Source organism: Musca domestica, unplaced genomic scaffold (genome assembly GCF_030504385.1).
Source record: "Musca domestica strain aabys unplaced genomic scaffold, Musca_domestica.polishedcontigs.V.1.1 2, whole genome shotgun sequence".
NCBI classification, from domain to species: Eukaryota; Metazoa; Arthropoda; class Insecta; order Diptera; family Muscidae; genus Musca; species Musca domestica.
In genome coordinates, this window is record NW_026712249.1 from 40,562,097 (window position 1) to 40,577,250 (window position 15,154).

Genomic DNA, 15,154 nt, shown 5'->3' on the forward strand with positions numbered 1-15,154 from the left:
ACAGTGGCTGCTTCGTTTCGCATCCAACAAAAGAGCAAGTCGACTGACAAAAGAAGAACAGCGAATGAGCAAAAGAAGAAAAAATAAAACAACAACAACAACAATATAGGACACACAAAAAGTAACATGCCATTTGAAACAATGCCGCTGAACTTTTTCATGTTTTCCTGAATGCGTTCTCCTTGTCATGCAGCTGTGTGCTTTGTGCCCGTCCTCATCCTTGATGTAAGTTGTGTCAGTGTGCAAGCATCTATGTGACTCGGATGTCTGTGTGGTGCGTCAGTATTGTGTTCATTTCCGTCCGATATTTTACACAGGACGTTAAAACACACACGGAGAGACAGATGTATGTCCTGCCGATTGTCTTATGTTTGTCGTTTTCATTTAGCCTTTTTTCCATCTTCCCCTGTGAATGTTTATTTCGCACAGGTGCCTTTGTACGAATGTGTGTGTGTGAGTGCGTTTGTTTGCTCATGAGAAAGTACATTTATGTCCTTTAAAGTGACATTTGCATTTGAGACAAAGGTAAACTCCATTTTTGTAGTTCGTTTGCCAGGTCTCTAAATTGTGATTTCCGCTTGGTAGTTTTCAGTTGTGTTTTTTGTTGCCTTCTTAGACAAGTGATCGTTTCGGAAAACTTGTAGCTTTCTTGTAAACTATGTAGGAAGTAGTGAAACTGAAATGGAACACTGTGAGAAAAACTAAATAAACTCCAAGAGACCTCCACAAACGGCAATTTTGATCTGGGGAATAGACTAACACAAGATTTTGCACCGATCAATTTTTCCTAGGCCTTTTTTTTAATTGTTGCACGAAAGTAACACAAAATTTCATTTCGGGCAGAAGGAAGGAAGACAGAAGAAATTTTCTGCACAAAATGTCACTATAAATATTATAATTTAACATATATATGGATACTAGCAAGTGCTGACTACTTCGCCAGCGAAAAGTCCACTACAATGTTAGCTCTATAACTTCATCATCATCAAACAATCTACATCTCTCCATAAGAGAAGGCAACAGTGATCCAAAATTCGTACTATTTAGTACTTTTCGAACAATTATAGTACACATTTTCTCCAGATCTCAATTTTTAGATACCAGCAGAGACCTCCATATCAAGCTCTATCCTACATTTCTCCATTTTAGATAGCTACAATGACTAAAAATTAGGTAAGCAGTTGCAAAACAACCACCAGATACCTCAATATCAAATTTCGGGATTCCAGCTATATACATTCATTCAATACCCAATTAAGTAACATTTAGTACTTTTCGTATAATTTTAGTCCTGATTTGCACAATACCACTAATAGTGCCATATATATTTAATTTTCTGAATTCAGCTCTATTTCTTTACCAAATACCAAATTTAGTACCACTAAGTTCTTTTTGAACAATTAACATGTTTTAATCTTCCGAGATACAGACAGAGTTTTCAATATCAAAAATAAGAATTTTATATCTATCACTTCGCCCAAGACTAAATTTTGTACCATTATAAAAAATTTCAGATTTAAAGCTTAATCGGGTCACCCACTACCAAATTGTACCAAATATAGCACTATTTAGTTTTTTTTTTTTTTCGTGCACTTGTAATACATATTTTCAAAACCATCCTTTACCCACCACCAACAAGAACTCCAATACCAACATTTCAACTTAACAGCTTCTGCCATTGACACAAAACAGAATTGTACCAAGTTTAGTACCATTTAGTAATATCTTGGTTAGATTTTCGAAAAACCCTTTATTTTGACTATCCTATACAACATTAAAGACTCTCAATCCAAATTTCAGATTCGCAGTTATATTCCTTCCCCAAAAACCAAGGTTAAAAATATTTAGTACTTTTCAGCACGTATTTCGTTTAGCAAACTTCCAGACCGAAGTTCCAGAAACCTAGCTCACCCCTATTCTTCAACATTGACCCAAAATTTCAACAAGATATCTTCAGCCATTTCGCCTGGGCGTTGATGATTCAGTCAGTCACTCTTTATACCCTAAGCCATACGGCTAACGAGGGTATATATCATTTGATACGACAAAAATCTGCCTCATTGAAATAACGGTTTTAGACTCTAGGTCGCTCTGGACCAAATCCGTTTCAGGACATTTAGAGTCGATCTAGCTATGTCCGTCCGTCTGTCTATCTGACTGGCTGGTGCTCACAATAATTATCAAAGGGAGTATCCGATTTAACCCAACATCGTAATATATTTTTTTATGGGCAATATCGGCCCACTTCATCAAGTACCTCCCACAAAAAATGTCAAAAGTTTGAATAATTATAACTCTTATAAAATATATCTGTATGGCAGACACTTATTGTCTTCAAATTTCGCATATCCCAATATTTTTATTAACCTAAGGTCTGGTGTGAAGATAGAATATATCGGTCCACTGCTTCTGCTACCTCCCACACAAAGGTCAACATTTTGAATATCCATGAAATCCATAAAACGCGAAATTAACTTCCGATTCCAATCAGACTTGGTATATCTCAATATTTTCAGCAACACAAGATCTGTTGTAAAGATGGTAGAGATCGGACCATTTCTTCTGGTACCTCCGCTACATAGGGTTTAAGATTTTGAAAAACAAAACGCTCAAATAAAGCAAAATGAGCAATGATTTGGCATAAAATCGTATATATGTTCGATTTTCTTGTAATTTTGCCCATACCAATATTATTATCTGTATTAGATGAAGTAGCAAAATGGAATACTTCGGTCGACTATATCTGGTACCACACGAACATTTCAACATTTTCTAATAATAATCGCTTTTCTCATATAAAGTGAAGAAAGTAACCAATGCAGTCCAAACCTGACACATAGCAATATCTACATATCATATTTATTTAGGCCCGATACGAAATGGTCCAATATTGGCCTATTCCTTCCGAGGGCCAACAATTTGACTAATCGAACCTTGGCTGAGGTTATACATCTGTCGACTATACCGACTGATACTTTTTAACTTGTTTTATCTGTATTAGATGAAGTAGGAAAATGGAATATTGTGGTCGATTATATCGGGTACCTCAGGTACATTTTAAAATTTTCTACAAAATATCACATATCTCATATAAAGGAAAGGAAATAACAAATTTAGTCCAAACCTGACAGTATTTATATCATATTTATTTATGTCCGATAAAAAAATGGACAATTTTGTCCCATTCCTTCGAAACCTAAACCTTTACATGACCTTAAAAAAAACACATAGGGGTCCCGTTATTTCAAAGCTCTATTTTAAAATTTGATACCTATAGAGCTTTGAAATTTTATAAAGAGCTATGAATGACTTCAAAAATTATTGATCTTAAAAATGGGGCATGTAGGTTGACTTTCTGGTATAGTTTGTATACATTAAATAAGAATAATCAATAAACACTCTCTATATTCAAAATGGCGTATTGAACACTTAAGCATGACAGCGACGATATATATTTGTGGGCCAACCTATTGATACTCCTCAACATGTTATTCACCATTTTTAACATATTTGGTATAATCATGGTGCTCAAGTGTGTTAAACCTCTTTAATTATTCATTTTACAATAATGTAATAAGCAACCAGCATATAATATTCTAATGTGCAAAAGTTGTTTTTATTTTTTTTTTACTTTCAATGTAGAACAAGTTGTATTATGTTCAACTTTATTTTAATGCCATTATCTGATTTACAAATTCAACCAAACAATCTTTTGTTAGAACAAATGTTTTGTTTAAGTGTATTAGAAAAGTTCTTCTACCAACAAACAAACACACACACACACACACACATACCCACTTACACAAAAATATGAGAAACTATGATTTATCAGAAAAACTACGGAGCGCATTGTTTGTAGGAACGTCACAACTTAAGTCAGTCCAGCAGCAGCAGAAGAAGAAGAAAAAAAAGCATAAACTTACAACTGACCCCAAAAGAGCCCCCAAAATGTCAGATAAGAGCAGCAGCAGCAGTGGCAGCAGCAAAGAAGTAGAGTTTAGACTAAAATTTACCTGAAAACTGAAACTCCTTGTCCATCGTTCATTCAGTCACTGACAACAAAAGTTTTGACGCAAGGACGCAAGAACATTAAACTAACAAAGTGGTGAGAAGGTATTGTTGTCCTGTTACTTTTGTGGTAAAAGTTTTGTCGAGTTGTAGTCGTTTTTTTTTTTTTTTGCTTCTTTGCTCCTGGAGTGCACACCGAAATCATTGCAGCAATGGAACTTTGAGAATGGAATTTGTTTAGAGTAAAAAAATGGTGTACATGCTGTGTTCATAATGGCAATAGCAATTATCAAGATAGTGGAGTGGAGTGGAGGGACCAACAAACAAATAATGAAGTAATAATAGGGTTATGGGATTTTCTGCTTTTGCTTTTAACGTTGAAGTAGGAGCTTACCGAATATTTGTTAGATCTTTTTTATTTTGATTTTTGTGGAACTCATTAAAGAAATAAATTATACAACATTTTAAACATTACCAAGAAAGGTATTACAGTATTTGATAAGGTAAGGCGGGAATACTTTTTTTCTTGAGAAAATAATGTCCTTCCAATCTTAGTTATTGGCTCATAATAGAGATATTAAAAAATGGACACTTGGCTTGAAAGTCCGCTTATAAAATTTTAAAATATTGCTCAACTTTGAAATTACATTAAATCGACGGACTTACGATGGAGAGTATAATGAGATTTTCATTCCGCCTATAACTCTTCGAAATTGGTCTCTATTTTCAAACTGAAAAACTGAGATCAAAAATGTCTATTTTGAAAATGGAAGATAAAGGTCAAAGATTTGGTAAATTTCATAAGGCATGATTTAGGTTGTGTGTTTCAAAGGAGCTCTCAAGCAAACTTGGTGTAAATCTACAGTTTGAGCTCTTAGAGGGCAAAATAATATTCTTGCAAAAGAACTACTATTTATCAATGTTTTCATAGGAATTATATGAAATTTAGTATTTTCCTTTTGCCTCCATGTATCAGTACCTCTTCATATTAGAATTTTGTTGACTGGTCATGTTGAAGGAATGGTCAAAAATTTAACTAATAATAGCCCATTAAAATTTCCATGTCAGATTTTCTTTACATTCTTCACATCCCAATATATTTGTCTGTACTTTAGCTATTTTGAAAATATTTTGAATTTATAAAATTCGAAAAAAAAAAAACGTCGGGCGAGTTAAGAAAACTGCAAGAAAGTCATATGCTGTATTTTTAACATTTTTTTTAAATTTTATTGAATGAAAGCAAAAAATTCGGAAATACCATCAAATTTTAGAATATGTTTAGATTTGTTTGAATTGGTCGTTTTTGGCACGAATTATGGCCTTCAAACGGCCAATGAAACCGTCACACGATGCCCAAATGTTGTTCTGCGGTATTTTGGCCCATTCCTGGGGAAGCGCTTGCTTGAGGTGATCGACACTTTGGTATTTTTTAGTGTCAACCTTGCTTTCCCAAATACTCCAGACACAATAGTCCGGCATATTTTGGTGGTCATTGTGCACTGGAAATGAAGCGAGAAACCTCATTTTGTAACCATTCTTGGTTATTGAGTTCGATGGTGCTTTGTCCTGTTGGAATGTTCAAGGTCTGCGGCCAAAATGTTTGCGTGTCCAAGGCTTTAATACACCCTCCAGAATATTTTTGCGATAATATTCGGTATGTATTCTGATGCCATGGTCGATTAATACGAGCGAAGAGCGGCCATCGGCTGTTACGGCGGTCCACAACATCACCATGGCCGGCGCTTGAGTTCTGGTGGCCAAGCGAAGGTGCACATTTTTAGCTGACCTCTTTGGCAAGTAAACACGATCATTTTGTTTGTTTACAAACTGCTAGACAACGAATGTTTTCTCATTGTAGAAAACCAAATTCGGCAGTTCACCACCTTCGGCCAAGCGAAGCAACTCTTTAACTTTTTTTGAGTCTATTTTCTTTATGTTGCGGTGCAAGTTCTTGCAATTTCAATGGCTTTACCCCGAGCTCATTATTCAGTATTTGCCGAATGGAATATTGCGATATCTTCTGTTCACGAGCCATTTTTCGGCCATTGCGACGCGCGTTTCGATCAAGTCGCTTCTTTACTTTTCGAACCATTTCTGCTGATGTTGCTGTTATCTTCCGTCCACTTCCTTGACGTCGGGCCACGCTACAAGCATCATGGTAACGAGCGATGGTACGAGACTCAAAAGATTTATTCACATTTGAATGATTGAGGGCTCTAACGATAGCCACTTGCGGGTTTCCATCCAAATATAAAGAAATCACGCTTGAATTCCATCACGAATAACATTTTTTGTGGAAAATTCTGACCAAACATGCTTTTGTGCGCTTGAGTTGTCGCTGGAACAATTTTGACTGCTGTCGGACGAGTGGCTTAGAAATGACAGCTGTCTGAAATTGGTTGCAGTATATGATATACCAATTTTGGAGCAAATCAGATACTCCCTTCAAGAGTTATCGTGTGCCCCAGTCAGCTAGACTGACAGACGGACGGCCCCTCTGGATCGACTCCAAATATCATGAAAAGGATTTGGTCCAACGAGACCTGGGGTCTACAACCGTTATTTCGATGAGGCATGTTTTGACCGTATCAAATGATACATACACTCTGTAGCCATCTGACTGAGGGTGTAAAAAGGTCCAACAAGACCCTCTTGTCGACTCGCTTGACTGTTGAAATTCCGGACCATCTGCAATATTTCCAAATACACTATACACCTAAAATGCACGGATATCGAATAATTTTAATCCCAGATTGGGGAAGAAAGAGGAAATTTCATCCTTTATTTCCGTTACTTTGCTATGTAAACTTTCAAAATCTCATATTCTGCTGGATTTAATTCGCATGTTGTTTTTTATTACTACCGACTTTTTATTCAAACTATCCACATCCATTATTGCTCAATATTAAATCAAAAGGAATCATATATCTGTAAAAGTTTTATGCTAGCTTTCCCACAAATGATCGAAAATTTCATAAGTCGTAATAAGCGAAATTTGTCCCCGATCGTGATAATGGTTTAACTTCTTACAATACTTCCCGCTCAAAGTATCACATTGATACCGGATGCCAAATTTTGGAGGACTTCCCGTCTCGAATCCAAGAATAGTGAATCTATTTAAAACTATTTTTTAACGTATTTTAAAAATATTTTTAAGATTCTGCTGGAAAAAGACTAAGCTTTTTTTTTAAATTATTTTGAGGTTCTCCCAGATTTAAAAAAAATCCAGGTCTTCTAGGACGACAATTCTTTTGAAAATATTTTCAACTCCGAATCCCCGAAAAATTTAATGTTTTTTTTTTAAATTTGGCCTATTCCTGAAAAAAAAAAGATCGTCAATATTTTAAAAATAAATTTTTAACGTCCCAAAATTTTGAATTTTGAAAAAAATTTTTAAAGGTCTTTACAGATTTTTTTTTTAAATGTATTTTTTAAACCAAGATTCTATTTTTTAAGTGTTTTAGGGTTTTTCATGACATAAATATATTGTTGCTCATTTTTTTCCCCGAAATTCTTAATTTGTTCTTTAGTAAAAAGTTATAATTTAAGTAACCTTTTATTGAATACTGGCAGATACATATGTATGTATGTAGATCTCAAATAATTGTTATATAATTTATTATATAAAACAACAATTATTGATTTCCTATCCTCATATACCAGTTTAAGCTCGTAATGAAATTATTAAATGTTTAGGGGCAGGTGTGGATCTCGATTTCAATTTTTTCGTATTTGTATTCGAAATTGCCTTTATTTTCTTAATTAATTCAAAAATACAAAACCTAGAGAAATTTTAATTTGTATATTTATTTATTATATTTGAACTTATTTCTTCTCACCCCCCATTAATGACGACGATTTTCATGTTGTTAATTTTCCAGATGGGCTAACTATGTTAAAGGTGTAATCCACAGTTTTATGGCAAGCGTTGGCGTACAACTTGCAAATGGTTTCCGTGCGGTCATTGTGAGTAATGTGCCTGTGGGGGCTGGTTTATCGTCGAGTGCTGCCATTGAAGTGGCCACATTGACATTCCTCGAACATTTTACGGGCCATGCAGTTGAAAGGTAAAATTTTATTTTTTAATGTTTTTTCTTGTTGTTGTTGTTGTTGCTGATGTTTCAATCACAGCGCAGGGCAGCTCATCACAGCTAAAGGGGGGCGATATTCGGATGAACGTTGGAGAACTCGCAAATTAACAACATCAGTTTAAAGAGCAGTAAATGTTTATCGTTTGCCGTAAAGTGAAATTAATTCCCAGACAATGGGTTGTGCTGGGGAAAATATGGAAAATTTATAATTTTGAGGAACTCAGGAAAAATAAAAAATAAATTAAAAATTAAAAAGTGATATTTTAAGTGAAACACAAATTAAATATACAAATGATACCAAATGTAATTGGGGCGGCCAAAATATTCAAAAAATCTTGAAAATCTCTAAATGGGAATTGTATACAGAAATTCATGTTTTTTGTAAAGGAAAATTTTGAAATTACTTAAAAAAAAAAAAAAAAATTAATATTGTATGGAATTTTATATTTTTTGCAAAGAAAATGATTTTAACTTATTTTTTTAAAGTATATTTATTTATACAAAAAAATTTTATTCCCTTTTTACACATCAAGTATTTGGTTAATGTTTTCTGTCTCCCTTTAATTTTTTTCTCTTTATCAAATTGGCTGTCATTTCGACTTGGGGTAACGATTACACACAACGTTACAGTGACGCCGAACGAGCTCTAATTTGCCAAAAAGCTGAACACAAGTTTGTTGGTATGCCATGTGGAATCATGGATCAAATGATTTCGGTAGCTGGACAAAAGGACTTTGCCCTGAAACTGGATTGCCGGTAAGTCTTTTTTTTAAATAAAAATTTTGGTGAGGGTCATTTTTTTTTCCATTGTCCCAACAATGGTTAAAAAGTGAAAAAGTACTATTCCTATTTGAAATGATATCAAAAAGGCAATTGTTCCGAAAATTGTGGGGATTATATAAAAGCGTACTTGACCCCAATTGAATTTACTTTGATATCAAAGGATTTAGGATGTGGATTGCTATTTTGTTTAAATCGAAGGGGACAATTCTAAATTCACAAAGAAACTAAAAGTCGGGCCAGTCATGGAACCCCCTAAACTAAATTCGACTACAACACAACATGTCCCTGATTTAAGTCAAGCCTGTTTGTCGGAGTTGCAATCTATGAGACGCAGTTTCAATAAGGCACCACATAATAATCGTGGGGTCTTCATATGACTACATTTACAAGGTCTATCAGTGCTTTAACAATTCATAATTTAATGTTATATAAGTACATCTTTCAAGAACTTTCAATGCTAAATAGGTGGAACATTAAAGGATAATCAAGGGTATTGACGTAGATGTTTTAAGGACTATCTGACCATTATATGTGAATCTTCAGGCCCATATTCTATGATATTTTAAAGAATATTAGGACTATATATGGGGACCTTTTAGGGATCATCAGGCTTACATAAGTGAACATTTCAGGGGCTAGCGGGGCTATAAACGTAGATCTTTGAAGGAAGTATAATATCATGACTATCCATGACTATCTGGATCTTTTAAGGACTATATGAGGATATTTTAAGGACTGTAGGGGCTATATCCGAGGATCTTTTAAGGACTATCTGGGCAATATTCGAAGATATGTTAAGGACTATATGTGCTATATTCGAGGATCTTTTAATAGCAGTTAGGTCTATATACGTGGATCTTTTAAGGATTATCCGGGCTACATACTTGAATATTTTAAGGAGGAGTTGTATACGTGGAATTATAAGGGATCTAGTCAATAATCTTTTAAGGTCTATCAGTGCTATACTCAAGGATGCTTTAAGGACTATTGGGACTTATTTGTGGACCTTATAGAACTATCAAACAACATTCGAGGAAACTTTAAAGGACTAAAGGGGTTCTCTTAGAGGACCTTTTAAGGACTTTCAGTGCTATATTCGAGGATACTTTAATGATTGTAGGGGTTGTATTCGAGAATCTCTCCATGATTATCTGGGCTATATTCGAGGATCTTTTAAAGACTATATGAGGATAATTAAAAGACTGTACGGGCTATATCCGAGGATCTTTTAAGGGCTATCTGGGCTTTAAGAACTATATGAGCTATATGGGAGGATCTTTTAATAGCTGTTAGGTCTATATTTACGGGCCATATACGTAGTTCTTTTAAGGATTATACGGGCTATATACGTTAATCTTTTCAAGAGCAGAATATACGTGGAACTATAAGGGATATATTCATTAATATTATTATAATTCATTAATATTATTATTGCTATACTCGAGGATACTTTAGGGACTATTGGCGCTTATTTGTGGATCTTATAGAACTATCAAGAAACATTTGAGGATCTTTTAAGGGCTATATATACAGGCCTTATATATGGGTCCTTTAAGGATTATCCGGGTTATGTGTGTGGAATTTTTTACGAACTGCAAGCGATCTATTTAAAGACTATCAGTGCTATCTCCGAGGATCCTCTAAGACTATCAGAGCTATATTCGAGGATCTACTAAGAGGTGTTAAGACTTATATATGAGAAATATACGTGGATCTTTTTAAGTAATATAAGGAATCTGTTATACAGGGTAAGATGATAAACCGCAACTAACTTCAGACTGCTGTCATTTCTAAGCCACTCGTCCGACAGATGTTAAAATTATTCCAGTGACAGCTCAGTTATTGTTATGGAATTCAAGCTGGAAAACCACAAGTGGCTATCGTTAAAGCACTCTAGCATTTAAATGTGAATAAATCTTTTGTGTCTCGTACCATCGCATTGTACCGTGATACTGGTAGCGTAGCCCGACGTCAAGGAAGTGTACGGAAGAAAACAGTAACATCAGCAGAAATGGTTCGAAAAGTAAAGAAGTGACTTGACAGAAAACCGCGTCGTTGTGGCCGAAAAATGGCTCGTGAGCTGAACATATGGCAATATTCTATTCGGCAAATCTTGAAAAATTGAAATTCCAAAAAGTTCAAGAACTTACACCGCAGCACAAAGAAAATAGACTCAAAATAGCTTAAGAGTTACTTCGCTTGGCCGAAAGTGGTGAACTGCTGAATTTGGTTTTCTCCGATGAGAAAACATTCGTTGTCCAGCAGTTTGTAAACAAACAAAATGAACGTGTTTACTTGCCAAGGAGGCCAGCTAAAAATGTGCGCCTTCGGTTGACCACCAGAACTCAAGCGCCGGCCATGGTAATGGTGTGGGCCGCCATAACAGCCGATGGTCGCTCTCCGCTCAGAATAAATCCATCAGAATAAATACCGAATATTATCGCGAAAGTATTCTGGAGGGTGTATTAGGCATGCAAACATTTTTGCAGCAGACATTCCAACCAACCGCGCCACCCAAGAATGGTTACAAAATGAGGTTCCTCGCTTCATTTCCAGCGCACAATGGCCACCAAAATCTCCCGACACCAATCCATTGGAGTATTGTATCTGAAGTATTTTGGAAAGCAAGGTTGGCACTAAAAAATGCCAAAGTGTCGATCACCTCAAGCAATCGCTCCGACGGGAATGGGCCAAAATACCGCAGAGCAACATTCGGGCATCGTCTGACGGTTCCATTGGCCGTTTCAAAGCCATAATTCGTGTCAAAGGTGACCAATTTGAACAAATCTTAACTTATTCTAAAATTTGATGCTTTTCCGAATTTTTTTGTTTTTGTTCAATAAAATTTAACACATGCTACCATCTCACCAACTTGCCAGTCAGCTTTTCTATCGTCATCACCATAAAATATTTAAATTGTTTCAAAGCTTTTTTTTTGTTTTTCAAAACAATGCCATGACAAAAAATATCCCTTTTCATACACCCACATGCACCAAACAACGTGCCAGGCAGTAACAAATAACTTTGAATAAATGCACAAATTTGCTTTGAATAGAACAAAGAAAGAAAAAATAACTGCTTCGCCAGTCACAACGCGAAAAAGGCTGACAGACACTGATATGCGCTTTTGTTAGCACTTTTCGAGAATACAAAGTGTTCCACAACTCGGCTCTTTGGGTAATACTTTATGTGACAGTTGTTGCTAACAAAAATGCGCTGTTGTTGACAGTTAATGTTGCGAGTAACAAAGACTGCAGTGGGGGTAATGGCGAATGGAATCATTTGTTGTCTTCAAGGAGTTATGAGACGAAATTTTGTCAAAATTCACTTTATGTGTCGACTATTCCGGACACTACGCAAGTCTCCTCCAAGAAAAATATTGACCTATTTTATCCAATATGATAAAATTGATTTTTCAAATTTAAGTAATGATCGATTAATGATTGTACAGGGTGAGATAAAAAACTGCAACAAAGTCAATCGCAATAATTTTTAATTTTATTAAATGAAAGCAAAAGACTGTCGGAAATAGCATCATAGGTTAGCAAAATAAGTTTAGATTTGTTCGAATTGGTCACCTTTGGCACGAATTATGACCTTCGGCCAATGAAACCATTACACGCTGCCCGAATGTTGCTCTCCTGTATTTTGGCCAATTCCCGGCGAAGCGCTTGCTTGAGGTGATCGACACAATGGTATTTTTTAGCGTCAGCCTTGCTTTCCAAAATACTCCAGACACCATAGTCCAACGTGTTGATATCCGCAGATTGTAGTGGCCATTGTGCGCTAAAAATGAAGCTAGGAACCTCATATTGTAACCATTCTTGGGTGGCGCGTGCTGAGTGCTGTTGGAATGTACGAGGTCTGCGGCCAAAATTTTTGCGTGCCCAAGGCTTTAATATACCCTCGCGATAATATTCGGCATTTATTCTGATGCCACGGTTGATTAATACGAGCGGAGAGCGACCATCGTCTGTTATGGCGGCCCACACCTTCACCATGGCCGGCACTTGAGTTCTGGTGGCCAACCGAAGGTGCACATTTTCAGCTGACTTCTTTGACAAGTAAACACAATCATTTTTTGAGAAAACCAAATTCGTCAGTTCACCACTTTCTGCCAAGCAAAGCAACTCTTTATCTCTTTTGAGACTATTTTTTTTCTGTTGCGGTGTAAGTTCTTCCACTTTTTGGAATTTCAACGGTTTTACCCCGAGCCTCCCTCAATGTTCAATATTTGCCGAATGGAATAAATGGAAAACCAAAGTGTAGTAAAAATGTTATCGGACGGTACATTTAAACTTTGCAGAATATCCTATTTCATATCAACCCTCTAACTTAATAATATCCCAAGTAGGCGTAGAGTACAACCAAAGCAAAATGGAAAAAAATAACCCCAAAGAGATGTCAGAAAATTGGTGGTTTGCCTCTGAAAAAATATTGTTTTTTTTTTTGCTTTTGTTTCATTGCAACCCCTTCAGTCTATGATTTCTTTACAATTTCCCAGAAATATTTTGCATTTTCGTATTCTTTTTTCTCGTTTTGTTTATTTTGAAGATGCTTTGTTCTTTTGCCATGTATATTGCTGTTGTTGTTGTTTATTTTTTCGGTAAACGAATATGCAAAGTTATCTTTTTGGGAGCGAATGGCGTTCTTATGTTGGCATATCTTTGTGCCTTTCGTAAAGAAATGTTGTGTTGCGACTGCAGCTGTCGTAATGCTACTAACATAATCATATGCACCCACAACATTTTCAGATTTTTATTTGGGGTGTTAGTAATTCGATGAAAGGGCAATACAAGGTTGGTGTGATAGGATTTTATACCCTTCACCATTCTATGGAGGGTATATTAACTTTGTCATTCCGTTTGTAACTTCTCGAAATACTGAAGTTAGACACAACAGGGTATATATATTCTTGATCAGCGTAACATTCTAAGTCGATTTAGCGATGTCCATCTGTCTGTTTGTCTGTCTGACTGTTGTACTCCCGATACCTTTTAGAACGAATTGAGATAGAAGGGTTACATTTTGTACACATGTGTATTTTGCCAGTAGGCAGGTTAAGTATGTAAATGGGCGATGTAGGTCTAAATTTTCATATAATACCCATAAAGCCTCCATATTCGGTATTTTGATGAATTTAGCTATATTTTTTTACCAGAATTATTTAAAATTTCATAAAAGGTTCTACAGCTCATAACAAAAAAATGCACAATTTGTTTAGTTTGTCAAAAATTTTAATCAAAACTTCATACATCGTCCTAAATGTTCAGATTTTCAAGGACTTTATTATTCAAGTTTCCAGAACCGGAAAGTTGACTATTACACCAACCATTCTTCAAATTTTTTAATTTTAAAATTTACTGAGGAGGACACATTAGTAAAACCATTGCACAATGGACCCACATCCAAAATGATGAAATTTCAGGATTTCAGCTCTATTCCTTCATCCAATAAAAAACTTATTACTATTTATTACTTTTCTTACAATTATAGTCCACATTTGCAAGAACACCTCCATATTTCACTTCCAGATAGCCTCTGTTATATATATATCAAATTTCAGAATTTTATCTCTACCCCTACAAAAGACCAAATTTAGTACCATTTAGTACTTTTCGAACCATCATAGATCATATTTGGAAAACGACCACCAGATCTCAACACCAGACACCAACATCAAATTTCTGGATTCAAGCGCTATCATTTCACCCAACACCAAATTTAGTACTAGATAGTACTTTTCGATTATGGTAAACATTCCCAAAACCACCTCCATATCTTAACCAAAAGCACCAAAAGGGATCTCTACATCAAATTTCAGAATTTAAACTCTTTTTCTTCACCAAATACCAAATTTAGTAGTAGATAGTACTTTTCGTGCAATTATATTACACATTTCTAAAACCAGGATTCAGCTCCATTCCTTCACCGAACACCCACATTTTTACCACTTAGTACTTTTCGAACGATTAAAGTACCTCCATATCTCAATTCCTGATACCAACAGAGACCTCAATATCGCATTTCAGTATTCCGGCCCTCTCCCTTCACCCAAAACCAAATCTAGTACTATTTTAGTACGCATTTTCAAAACAACCTCCATATCTTAATTCTGGATACCGACAGAGACCCCAATACCAAACTTCGGTATCCCAGCTCTATTCTTTCACCCAATACTAAATTTATTAACACAAGGTACTTTTCGAACAACTATTGTACACATTTTCCAAAAAACAAAAACCTCCATATCTCAACTCTAGATACTAACA

At 35.5% G+C, this 15,154-nt stretch overlaps 1 protein-coding gene across 2 annotated transcripts in view; it reads left to right on the forward strand.

Moving 5' to 3' along the window:
• Nucleotides 1-15,154, forward strand: part of LOC101896135 (galactokinase) — an 85,118-nt gene that overhangs the window by 12,984 nt on the left and 56,980 nt on the right. For both annotated transcript variants that reach the window (XM_059122171.1, XM_059122170.1), the window contains exons 4-5: nt 7,890-8,075; nt 8,730-8,855. In XM_059122171.1, the coding sequence (XP_058978154.1) occupies nt 7,890-8,075; nt 8,730-8,855 (312 nt within the window). The remainder of the gene's footprint in view (nt 1-7,889; nt 8,076-8,729; nt 8,856-15,154) is intronic.